This window comes from Planococcus citri, chromosome 5, assembly GCF_950023065.1.
Source record: "Planococcus citri chromosome 5, ihPlaCitr1.1, whole genome shotgun sequence".
In the NCBI taxonomy this organism is placed as follows: Eukaryota; Metazoa; Arthropoda; class Insecta; order Hemiptera; family Pseudococcidae; genus Planococcus; species Planococcus citri.
Window position 1 is genome coordinate 17,849,636 of NC_088681.1, and position 13,835 is coordinate 17,863,470.

At 32.9% G+C, this 13,835-nt stretch overlaps 1 protein-coding gene across 1 annotated transcript; it reads right to left on the reverse strand.

Annotated features, from left to right (window-relative positions):
* Positions 1 to 5,799: 5,799 nt before the first annotated feature.
* Positions 5,800 to 6,522, reverse strand: LOC135848328 (ankyrin-1-like). The gene has a single exon (XM_065368225.1). The coding sequence runs from the start codon at positions 6,520 to 6,522 to the stop codon at positions 5,800 to 5,802; it is 723 nt and encodes a 240-aa protein (XP_065224297.1).
* Positions 6,523 to 13,835: the final 7,313 nt, after the last annotated feature.

Below are 13,835 nucleotides of genomic sequence, written 5' to 3' on the forward strand. Positions count from 1 at the left end.
ATGCTTAGTTATATTTTTATTAGATACCTGTACCGTGCCTATATGCTTCTACTGTGTCGCGTATATATCCTCGCCAAATTCTCTATTAACTCTCTAACCTCAGTAATTAGTACATGTCCGATGATTCGCACGTGCAACTGTTTCAAAATATTATTATCGTCGAACTTACATACCTCCTACAGCTACGTTAAAATTCTGCATGATTTTTTGCAAAATGTTTTTTTTTCAAGCGTTCAAAGAGAAATATGAAAGTAAAAAAGTCAGTCTACAGGCTTCAAAAAGCTCGTCATCGAACTCTCAAGGTAAAAGCTCAACTTTTCACGATAAGTGGGAAAATTAAAAACTGACATTTAAAAATTTTAAAAATTACAAAATTGGGATTTTTTTGTCCATTTTTTAAATTCACTAAATCTAATAATAGAATTTTTATTCCACAAGTGGGGGAGGGGCACATACGTCTCCAGTTTTAATCAAAATATTGAAATATAATTATAAAAGTGAGGTGATATGTTGATTGTCATTATTTGGAAGATGCTGGCTTCCAAAAATGGTTTTATTTTTATTTTCAACCCAAATGTGGTTGAACTTTCCCCTCCCCCTCCTGTTGTGCCATCGAGCATAATCAAAACATCAATAAGATTTGAAATTATTTGTCGTTTGTTGGGTATTTTAAGGTGCTAAATTTAAATGATCTTCATTCATTTTCGGAAAGAGCCCCCTTCACCCCCTTTTCACAATTTTGAAAAAAATCTAAAATTTACAAAGTGTGATGTAACATGTCGATTTATTCTAATTCAAAGTCACTGACAATGAGTTCAAATATCTATTCATTTTTTTGATTCAGTTCACTGGTGTTCCCAAAGTGATTGAAATGATTTTTTGATTTGTTACCTCTGAATCAAAGTAACTTTTTCTTCAAGGTAATTGACGTTGGCAGAATTATAAAAAGTGTAAGATCGCTGCTAAAGTCACCCCATGTTCAAACTTACAGTGCATTTCATTTTTTGTTAAGTGGAAATGTAAAAAAAATCATAAACCAATGAGAAGATCGTTTTTATAATTCGATGTAACTTTAATTAAAACATAACTACACAACTTATACTTATTCGTAAATCAATTTTCTATCATGATATCGTAATTTTACCGACTTTGCCGTGAAACGGAAAAGTAAGGTATTGTATTTGTCATGATGGTTGAGGATTTGGGTGGGGGTGGGTTTTCTTGACGTTTTGAAGTGTGCTGATCACGATAAGACATATGGCGCAAAACGAGATAAGTTTATATATATAAATACACGTACCTAGTACCTTGTGGTGCCCGGGTCTTTTATGGTAATTGTGGTGCCCGCGTACATAGAGGATCTTATATATATGTATGATAAAGGTGTTTTGAAGCAGTTTATTTTTTTGGGGGTTTTTAGTCATAGTGGTGCCCGTTATATAAACTTGGTACTTGTGGTGCCTGCCTCAAAAATTTTTTTTTCACCTTAGAGTGCATTTCATCAAATTCTACATCGTTTTATATAAAAAGACCTTGTGGTGCCCGATTTGGGCGCCACAAGCCCAAAACTGGGCACCACAATGACTACGTATACTTAAAACGGGCACCACAATGACTAAGTTTAAATCTATATATATATACTGTCTTATAGTACATTGCGAGATCCGACATATACACAGGCATTGCGAGATCCGACCCAAAAAATTTCGAAAAATGCTAAAAACTCAAATAATAACCCTACAACTTCGTTCGAACGCACGTTCCAGTGTGTAAACAGTGCCTTTCTATGCATTGCCGCCATCAATTTCGCGATCCGCATAAACCGAGATCCACCAATGGCCTAAACCTGATTTGGGGGTGGATCTCGCAACATGCGTCGTTTATCTATTTTCAAAAATTGTATATAAGTATATAAATAGTTGACAAAACGAGATCCGGCTGAAAATGGGTGTACAGGGTCCCCCGGATCTCGCGAGTACAGTGCCATATGAAAGAACTTGCGAGATCCGGCAAAAGGATCTCAGGATCTCGCAATGCCGGATTTTATATAAAACGGATCTCCTAATGTATGGTTTTTACATGTATATATATACATGTAAAAACCATACATTACGAGATCCGTTTTATATAAAATCGGGCATTGCGAGATCCTGAGATCCTTTTGCCGGATCTCGCAAGTTCTCTCATATGCCATGGTACTCGTGTGATCCGGGGGACCCTGTACACACATTTTCAGCCGGATCTCGTTTTACCTACTATTTATATACTTATATACAATTTTTGAAAATAGATAAACGACGCATCTTGCGAGATCCACCCCCAAATCAGGTTTAGGCCGTTGGTGGATCTCGGTTTATGCGGATCGCGAAATTGATGGCGGCAATGCATAGAAAGGCACTGTTTACACACTGGAACGTGCGTTCGAACGAAGTTGTAGGGTTATTATTTGAGTTTTTAGCATTTTTCGAAATTTTTTGGGTCGGATCTCGCAATGCCTGTGTATATGTCGGATCTCGCAATGTACTATAAGACAGTATATATATATATTTATTTATATATCAATTTATGTATAAATTTGTGTCACGCTGAACTCAAAAGCTCCGAACTTTAAGTCGAAACTGATGATGGCAAAATATTGCTTTGATACTGAACTAGAGAAATTTTTAATTTGGTCGAAATCGGTTCAGCCGTTTACGAGATATGAACGTTTAAGTGTGTTTCAACGTTATGGATAAGCAGAAATTTGTGTAAACCCTTATATCTCGCAAACGGCTCTCCCCCAACAAACAGATGGGGTGGTTAGGGTGTGTAGGTTGCAGATTGGTACGCCGAAGGTCGGGTGTTCGAATCCCGCGCGAGTCAAGAGGAGAAAATTTTTTGTTGATTTTTTTGTTAATTTTTTTGTTAATTTTATCCGTCCAAAATTTTTTTGCCATAAAAAATCAAAATTTTTCAAAAATTTCTAGTGTAATTTTTGTTTTAACAAAAAACATTAAGTTTTTGGTAAATAGCCAGTAAATTTTGATAATTTTTTTTTTTATTTGTTAATTAATAGTAATTTTTAGTAAATAAAATGATTAGTTAGTAATTAAAGTTGGTCGAAAATTTTGGTAAATTTCTTGGGTAATTTTTGGTAAATTGGTAAAGTTTGGTAAATTGGTAAAAACCTTTGACAGTAAATTACTGGGGTAGTTAAAATTCGGTAAAAAATTGGTAAATTAGTGAGGAAATGTCTCGTAAATTACTGAGGTGAATGTTGGTAAATTGCTGGGGTAATTTTTGGTAAAATGGAAAATTGGTAAATTAGTGGGTAATGTCTGGTAAATTACTGAGGTAAATGTTAGTAAATTAAACACAACCTGACAAATTTAATATAATCTTACGTAGGGTGTAATAATCTTGTAATTATAAACACCTAAAAAAAAAAAAAAAAAAAAAATTGCTGGGGTAATTTTTGGTAAATTTGTAAATTTTGGTAAAGTGGTAAATTTTGGTAAATTGATAAATTTGGGTAAATTCGTAAATTTTGGTAAATTCGTAAATTTTGGTAAATCGGTAAATTTTGGTAAAGCGGTAAATTTTGGTAAATTGGTAAATTTTAGTAAATTGGTAAATTTTGGTAAATTGGTAAATTTTGGTAAATTGGTAAATTTTAGTAAATTGGTAAATTTTGGTAAATTGGTAAATTTTGGTAAAATGGTAAATTTTGGTAAATTGATAAATTTTGATAAATTCGTAAATTTTAGTAAATTGGTAAATTTTGGTAAATCAGTAAATTTTGGTAAATCGGTAAATTTAGGAAAATTGGTAAATTTAGGTAAATTGCTAAATTTTGGTAAATAGGTAAATTTTGGTAAATAGGTAAATTTTGGTAAATAGGTAAATTTTGGTAAATTGGTAAATTTTGGTAAATTGGTAAATTTTGGTAAATCGGTAAATTTCGGTAAATTGGTAAATTTTGGTAAAATGGTAAATTGGTAAATTTTGGTAAATAGGTAAATTTCAGTAAATAGGTAAATTTCGGTAAATAGGTAAATTGGTAAATTGGTAAATTTTGGTAAATTGGTAAATTTTGGTAAATAGCTAAATTTTGGTAAATTGGTAAATTTCGGTAATAATTTTGTTTTTTGTCAACAATTTTCCTGATATATTATTCCACTTGTAATATGACGGTTACGTCTTCATAAGTACGCTAATTTTTATTTGAAAATCAATTTCATAAAAGTGTAATATGATGGCTACTTATGATTGACTATTTTATTTTGTCGATGTTTTCGACTTTTCGTATTCATTAAATCGGTAAATTTGGGTACTTCCGCGCATTTTGATAAATTGGTAAATTTTTAAGTAATGTCTGGTAAATTACTGAGATAAATGTTGGTAAATTACTGGGGTATATTTAGAGCAAAGTCGGTTGATCTTGCGAACTGCGCAAGATGTTTTTTTAGAATAATTTCATCGGATAAAATAAAAAAGGTTCATAGCTAAAAATAAACCATACTTATCTAATTAGACTTATACATAGGTATTCGTACCAAATTCTACATAATATTAAGATACCAATTTAACAAACTTTACGACCTCATATTTGATAAATCTTAAAAGTTGAAAGTAAAATTTGAAAGCAAAAAAAAAACAACATCTTTTCCTACGTGTCTTTCTTTAGCTTATATTTTTCGAATATCTTTGCGATAATGGATTGTATAGGTAACACAGTATAGTATATTTTAGAGGAAGGAGAAAGAAACTGTGTGGGGCATATTATGGCGAAATCTTGTACGAGATACACCTACTCGCACACCAAATACAATATAAGGCTTGTATAAATAGAGGCAAAGTATAGCCTTTTCGTATAGGATACGACGGGCGTATATGTAAAATTTACAGATTAATAAACCGACGCGTACACAAATTTTGCACTTTATACGTTTAAAGTCAGCTATTTGAAAATCCATTAATAATAGAAAAGCTTTTTTCGCGCGCGTATGAGACCCTTATAAAGAGTGGTAGGGGATGATGGCGCATAGCGGAGCCAATTCACGCTCTTTATAGATACCTTTAAAGCCTAAATGCTGCGAATAATGCAGAAAAGCCTATATTGATATTGAATTTTTTTAGTCTCTATTTCTCTCCTCCCTTTTTGATACATTTACTATAACACGTCGTCATAAGAATGTCTATACCTATGGTTAGGTTACACACTCTTAGTTATGCGGATGATGATGAGAGTTGATTCTGGAGAAAGAAGAAAAAAAAAAAAAAAAAAAAGGTCGTCTTTAAATATTTCCGATAAATATAATTAAAACGTGCCAAATTGAATTTCTTTTCATGCTTGGTATCCGGCTTGAAAGTTCATTTCACTTAATAAATCTTTACTCTTCGGGGGCTTTAATGTATCAAACCAGGTAGGAGGTGGTATAACAAATTGGCCACGTCGCTAGAATTTCAAATACGTCATTTACGATGAACTCGTAAAGCTTTTATTGTTATTGTACGGGCTGAAAAGAATTCCAGCGAATCGGAAATTTAACAGTCGTCCGGAATGTTTTTCATACACTTGGCGTGGAAATATTTTCATTTTCTAAATCCCGGTTGAATAAATTTTACACGTTGAATTACAAATTTTGTGCATTTTACGGGGCTCGCGCTCATTCGCAAGTTCTATGGTCTGTTTGCTTTTCACTCATTGGAAACTCACTTGATGTTTTTTTTTTTTTTATGTAGCAGATGACAGAAGATGCATAATTAAAAGCTATTGATTATGGAGGCAAGTTTATTAGAATTATGCAATCAGATATTTCACCTGGAATCCTCCATATCGCAATGAATAATCTCAGTTTTTTTGTTAAGTAAGTCCACTATTTCTTCGTGTTCATTAGCTTGGGCAATGTCTAAAAGTGTATGATTGTCAGAATTTTTGGCATGTAAAATGGCGTTCACTGAATCCGAATCATTTCTTTCCAACAAAGAATGCACTGGAGATTTGCTGCCTTCTCCAACAGCCTGAAATAATTTATGAATGCATTGAAGTAGATCTGCTACACCTTCAGACTTTGTCAATTCTACAGGTGCCTTGTTTTGAAAATTTTTTACATCATAACATGCTCCATTTTGTAAAAGCAATTGGGCTGTTTTTAAATGATTTCGCATGGTTGAAAAATGAAGCGGTGTATTCCCTTCACAAATATTCTTAGAAATAGTAACTACATTGATCTTGCCACCTGCATCTATTAAAAGTTGAACTATTTCATTATGGCCATTGAAGGCTGCCAAGTGTAATGGGGTCCAACTGTAGTAATCCATAGGCCAATCCTCACACAATCGCATTTCTTCTGAATCTTTGGATGATAGCTTTTCAGGTATACCAGTTTCATTTAATCTGAGATTGGGATTTGCTCCATTAGATAAAAGGAGTTCAGCAGTTTCTACATCATTTTTACAAGCAACATAGTGTAAAGGTGAGCCAAATTTATCATCTTGACCATTAATAATTGATTTTTTATAAGTTAAATCTGCTTCCATTATTGTTTTTATTTCTTCATGATTCTTAGTTATTATAGCATTGGTAAGATTATTGTATGATACATCAAAATCTTTTAAGAGTTCATAAAAGCATTTTGATTCATTTTCAAGGTTTGACATGTTTGTTGGCATCTCTTCTCGTGGTCCAGATTTTGTCAAATGGATCAATAAACTAGTCAGTGCATTACACACCACATAAATGTCACTATGTTCATTTATTTCTGAAGTAATGTTCTGTAGTGCATCATCATTTGTGGTTCCAATTTCTGTTTCACACATTGAGAGTATGTCATCAGCTGTGAGTGAAAATGTCTCATTTGTTGATCTCCTTCTTTCTTCTATTCTATTTCGTAATTTTATGTGTAATACTGCTGTTTTTGATATTTTATTGAATGCATCGTCGATACTGAAACCAAACTGATTTGAAACAGTCACTAATTCCTTTAGTAATTGTTTTTTAGGAGGGTCAAGTTTAAGTAGTGAACGTAAGTTTTTTTTTTTTGTTGCGCCACGTAAGGGTTGGGATCAGCATCGGGATCAGAGTTGAAATAATTGGGAATAATATCTCTGTATTCATTTATTAAAGACATCAGTTCTACCAGGGTAATTTCAGACACGTTATTCCAGGCCATAGAGTTGAACCTGAATTTGGGTTTGGGGGGAGCTATTTTTATCCAAGTTTTCATTGGGAATACTTGAGATAGCTCATGTTTGAAGCCAGGTATAAAACAACATTCAAAATGGCCAAACTCAACTTTAAAACCTATCAAATCATCACATTTTCTGTAATTAATGATGATTAGTTTGAATATTTTGTTTATAGAGCTGCGCTCGTCACATTTCTCCTTAACAAGCAAATCAATCATCCTGTTTAGTATCTTGTAGGTGAGGTATATTTGTTTGCTGTACTGTAATGTTGTTGACTTACATTTTCTATCATATAAAAAATTATTGAGATCACAATCGCGTTTCCAATCAAAAAAAGGGAGTTTGTACTTTTCTTTTTCAGGAATAATAATATCAATATTTTTACAACTATAACTTGCTCCGCAAAAAAGCAATACTTTAATCATTTTTAAACAGTTTTTGATATGTTTAGAAGTATTGATAGGGAATGTGATGCATTCATACAAAATTATATTCACAGCATCAGAAAAATTGATCCCTTTTTTCATTGCATGCTTGATTACTTCTCCATCATGTTCTGGCAAATGCAAGCTCAACTGAGCAATAATACTGTTCCATTTATGAAAATTTATAAATTCATCAATAACATCAGCATCTGTTTTGTCAATCAAAAATTTTATCTTATCTGAAGTAGAAAACTTGAAGGCTTCAAATAATAACAGCTTCTGTTCATTATTCATGATGTAAGGTTTGCCAACTTGAAATATGCTAGTCTTTGATAAGTATTCCAGACATTTAATACTACATTTTTCCAGAATAAAGTAAGTGAAATGTTCTATCGTATCATTAATTGTACTATTATCATAAATCTCGGTAAAAAGATGTTCAAGTGGTCATTTTCAATGGCTATCATCAGGAAACTTTTTTCCCAGCCATCCTTCTCCAGATAACCCTTTAAGAGCTTCTGGTCAGCTTCCCTTACACTCACTAAGAGCTCCTTGTCAATTTTCTTCTTTTTAATCAGTGCGTTTGCTAGTTCTTCATACCCAGCTTTTGCACATATTCTAAGAAATCCATTGTGATAAACATCCCTCAAACTCTCAGTGATACTATTGATTTTGACTAGATTATTCTTCAACATACATTCTATTATTCCTAGTAATAATGAGAATGAATCAAGTCCAGAATTACCACTCATTAGAGATAATGAAAATGAGTCTAAATCATTGTATGGGAATACTGATCCAGAAGGAAACATTACTTGCCATAATGAAAGTAAGCTGGGTCCAGAACCAAACACTTCAACTTGTGGTTTTTGGAGAAGCACTTTCATCAGAGTTTCAAGTTTTTCCTTATTTTTATCTTCATCACTTTCTAAATCCTGCTGTGCTTTTGATTTTAAAAATGCGCAAATTTGTTTTTTATTTTGCTTTGCAAGTTTTTGGTATATAACGCTATCAATAAATTCTTCTATGTTTATAGAATTTGCCGTTTTGAAATATTCCCATATGTAATCAGCTGTAAAATATTCAGCAAATGTAAGATGAATGAAATGTTCAATCACAAATATACAACTTTTGATTTTTCCTTCATCTAAATTGTTCTTTTCTTCTCTAGCAATTTCTGGTAAAAATTTCTTCAGCCCATCTCCTAATGTTGTCCAAACAGCCAACTTTGTATGCAAATCTAAAAACTCTTGATATCGTTTTTCATTAGTTTTCCTATAACCTACTTTGGCCTTATCCCTATCATGATCAGGATTTTCTTTTCTCTGCTCTTCATCATACTTTTTTTTTATAAAGTCCTTATATAGTGAGTTTAAATTCAACATCTTCTGGAGTGCTTTTTTGTCTTCTTCAGTGAGGTCCTGATTTTCTGATTTATGAAATTGTTCGAATAAATCAAAAACAATTTCTGCAATCATGTACATTTGCAATGGAAAGCCGCCAAATTTTCCCTGAAAATCATTTGTACAGTTGGAAAACATTCTGAGTAGTTCATTAATGTATACTTTGGATCGTTGTTCAATTAGTTCAACTGGTTTCAATTCCTTCTTCCAACAATTCACCAAGAAAGTTCTCTGGTCAGTGTCAGTAAATGGGTCCAAGTGGTATTGAAATGTACCAAACTGATTTTCTGCTTTTGTTACAGCATCGAGAGGGCGAGTAGTCATCCATATTTTTTTAATGGGACAATTCAAAACATCAATCAATGTGATCACTTGATCTTCATAAAATGGACTGATTTCATCAAATCCATCCAGTAACAGAGCTATGTTGCCCTGATTTAGAAAGTGAGTAAATAATTCAATTTCAAATCGGCATAGTGAAGACAATTTTATCAGTTTCAAATTATCACATTTTAAATTTACTTTTCCGGTATTTTTAACATGCAAAAAGTCAAATTCCTCAATTTCATTTTGGCATGAAAATTCTGTAATTTTGTAAAGAAATTTTATAGCTTCTTCTACATCAGGTTTGCTTTTCCACATACGTAACTCTGTCGAATAATCTACCAGATTACACCTCACAATCCACGAACGACTTAAGACAAATGGTGTATTTATTGCTAAATGTGATAAGATGACTGATTTCCCCATACCAGGTTCAGCAACAATAAAAACCACTTCATCAGGTACATCCATAATGTTATTTATTTCTGGTTTCCTGATTTGTTCCATGTATATGAAATCTCGTAATTTTGATACGTTTCCTTTGGACTGTTGCCATGCATAAACGTTTTCATACTTGCCCTTCAATAAGGGAATGTAATTGCCTGCATATAATCCGGACTGTTCCCATACTAAAGTACTTGTATTTATATCCTGCTTGAGCCAGTGAATGTTCTTATTTGGATACTTAGCACAACACTGGTTGAACTTTTCATCTGTGTCAGAAATTACTATTATATCTTCTTGCATTGGCTGAGGATTTGATTCAATACTGTTCTGCTCCTGGGAAATTACACAGAATTCAGAGGTTTCGTGCTCAATTTTTTCATCAATGTATTCATGTCGGGAAAAAGTTCGACTGATGAAGCATTCTTCAGCAATATTATACTTGGAATCTTTTGGAGCTTTACCTATCTTAATATTTTCCTTACCTTCAATCAAGTTGAATAACAGATCTCCTTCAAGTGGTTTCTGTAATGGAAATTCTGGTTTTACACTTGCTGACAATGTACTTAAACTTACACAATTTTCTCCTTCTTGAAATTCAAAAATATCTCTCATCCAAAGTTTCTCTTGTGAGCTCTGTTTCAGATCAGTCAAGCTGTTATTTTCATCTGTTTCCTCGCTCCACTTCACATTTTCAGTCAAACTATTTTTAAATTTCTCAGCCAAAGGATCATTTTCATGAGTAATGAAAATAATTTTTTTTTCGCGTGTTTTTTCTATTACGGAGGACAGTGCTTCAAATAATTTCTTTTCATTGCATTCAATTTTATCTCCACACTCAACCACTAAAAGATTATACGTTCCTTCAGACTCAAATGTATTTTTAACTAGATCTAGCAAATTCCACACAGAGCGTAAATGCATAGAAATGAAACTGTCATCGGCTTGGTATTTGTCCATACCTTTTAATGCCTTGATCAGTTTGATTGCACTTAATCTGGTGGTCTTGAGTGGACTAATAAGGATAAAAATTTGCTCTTCTGTGCGATTCAAGAAATTACTTAATTTTGAAGGAATATTGTCAAATTCTATACCATATTTTTTAATTTCTTCACAGTATTCATAAGTGATACCATATACTTCCAACTTTTGAATTCTTAGCTTGATTTTTTTGAAACAAGATTTTCCATATTGATCTTTAAAAAAGTATGCTTTTTTTGAATTCATCCATTTTGATATATATTCAGAAAGGTTATTTGTAGCTAATGTACTATCTTTCAAGTTGAATTGTTGGCTCATTTTTTTTGAAATGGCGTGACTCAGTGCTGCCTCATTCGGCATATCTACTGCAAATACCAACTTATCAAAAAAATCAGTTATTTCATCTGCAGAAACGTCATGGGAAGTGTTTTCCAGTATAGGTCTTTATTTTTTCCTTTTCAGGGAATTTTTCAAAGTCAAGTTTCAGCAGTTTACCATTTTCCTCATTGAAGTTTAATATTTCATCATTTTTTTCTACTGGCTTGAAATAATCGTAGTTTTCTAAACCAATATTTGTACAAATTATGAAATTTCCTAACGTGGTATCTTCAAAAAATGGATGTTTTTGTATTTTTAGAAAAGATTCAAAGTATTTTTGTAGCCCAAAATTGTTTTTATCGTTCTTTTTTCCATTCTTATTTCGCGTGGGTCTTAGTAAATCAGTTACAGTGATTGGTTTACAATCATCATTATTTTTATGTTTAGCTTGGAAAAAGTGATACTCCCATTTGCCCTTGTTTTCTCTGTGTCTAAAAACCACATCGTCAAAATCTTCCGCAATTTTCATTTCTGTTGCTAAAGCAAAAGAATACTGTTCATCTTCAGCATGTTCCTCAAGGCCACGCTGTATAAGGTAAATTATTAACATTAATTGATAAGAAATACCATGGAGAAGATTTTTTAACCTTCCAGATTCATATTCTTCTGTTTCTTCTTGTTCTGATTTGTTGTCATCGGCCAGTGTTAGTTCTGTTGATGAGGCAGAAGTTTTGGATGTGTTTATTTCAAGCATATCATTTTGTGATACATTTTCTTCGTCATCGACAGTGGCTGAGCTAAAAAAAATTTTAAAGACAAATGATTAAATTTTAAATTTGGTCATGTTTTTGGAATCTTTCAAGTTGAATTTTCCTTTAAAACTCAGCGAGAATTTGATTTTTATGCTAGCAAAAGTTCAAATTTTGAGACTTATTTTTTGGAAATTCCAACAGATAAATCATGTACTGATTCCCTTCCTGAAATAAAAGGGTAATGGAAACCCCAACTGTCCCCGTTTTCCCCCATAATGATTCCCTCCTTGAAATAAAAGGTTAGAGGAAACCTCTACTGTCCCTATTTTCCTCTAACCTTTCATTTCAAGAAGGGAATCAGTGCATGATTTATCTGTAGGAATTAAAGAATCGTATAAATAATGGACTTTGTCTTGGAAAAACAAGAACTGTCACATAGAAGTATAGCAATCCTTACATTTTACGAGTTTTGCGATAATGAACGCGTTATTCCCAGGAATCAGTGGCCGATTTGAAAAATCAGTTTTTTCAGTGATAGGTACAGAACATCGCTTACTATGTACCTACTGTAACTATTAAAAGAATGGGATCCTTGTGAATATGAATATAAGTATCTGCTTACCTGCAGCTTGGTATTGGTTGTTTCGTTGTCGAATCCTCTACACGTTCACCAGTTTTCTGTTTTTTATGGTGTCCTGATGTGTTTGTTTCTTCATCATCAGAAATTGTTCTATGAAAAATTAAATCAAAGATTGTAAAATGACCAGTACAATACAACTAATCATTTATTCGTCCAGTTGAGTGATGTTTTTTTTGAAAAACTTCGTGAATTAAATATTTAACAAAGAGTAGAAAGTGGAATTGTTGGAAAACAAACATGGTAAGTAGGTATGTCTGTTAATGAAATGATTTTAAAGTACCTAATTGAAATTATACAAAAAATGTGACGTTCGGCTAGCGTTTTTCCCTCATACTCAGTCCATTTAAAGAGAAGGAAAAAAGTAGGCCTATGTTTAAAACTAAAATAATAACTCGAGCAGAGGGTAGATGGAACAAAATTTCCGGAACCAAGGGGAATACTTTGGCACCTACTGGTTAATGTTAATTGGCCGAAGAGACAGTTTTAAGTGATAGGAGGGGAAGTGAATGGCCATTCGTAGCAATACCGAATGCATAAGCTTTTTTTCCTTCTCTACCTTTCTCATTCCCTAAAAAAAAATGTTGAAAAATGAAACTGTTCAAGTCGAAAATTCACTCTTCTTCCAAAAACTTTCGTCAGAACAAAAAGGAGTTTCAAAAATTCTAAATTGAAATGATAATCCTCAAATTTCGGTTGGAGATAATCTTTCTAAGTGGCTTAGGATTCGTCTCAACATTGCATTTTTCCTCTCGTTCCCGTAATGTTATTCCATTCATCTGAAATTGTATCAAAATTTCAGTGTAGTATTATTTTTTGTATTTAGTAACTATTCTAGTAGGTACCTACGAGTTGAAAGATGGCTTCACTGCCTAATATATGAATACTGAGTAAAATCAAGAAGTCGTCAAAGAATTTATGCATCATCAATCGGAGCAATTTAGCCCATAACTTGATGCATGAACGAAATAACATCGTTTGGCAGATAGCTCGCCTATATTATGTCTGGCTACCCAGCTACAGTATCAAAATCAAATGATATCGAACCACCACGACCACTACTGATGCTGTTTTCCTGCTTTGATATAAAAATAGCCAAGATAACCTCCAAACTGCGCTCCGAAATTTTCTCTGCCCCCGACCCCTGCATTAAATGTAATAGTAAGAGCTATATTCGAGTAGGTACCCACCTGGAGTTTTTTTCTTTTGATGACATTTTTCCAAAACAAGAAAGTTTCCACGATTCGATGTTCTCCGATTGATTCACCCACTCAAGCTGTTATCTGTAATCATAATTAAAATGTGGTAGCTTAGAGTTTTTCGCTTAATATAGGCGCATCACTCATCGCATGCATAATATAAAGTCTAACAAGGGAACTAC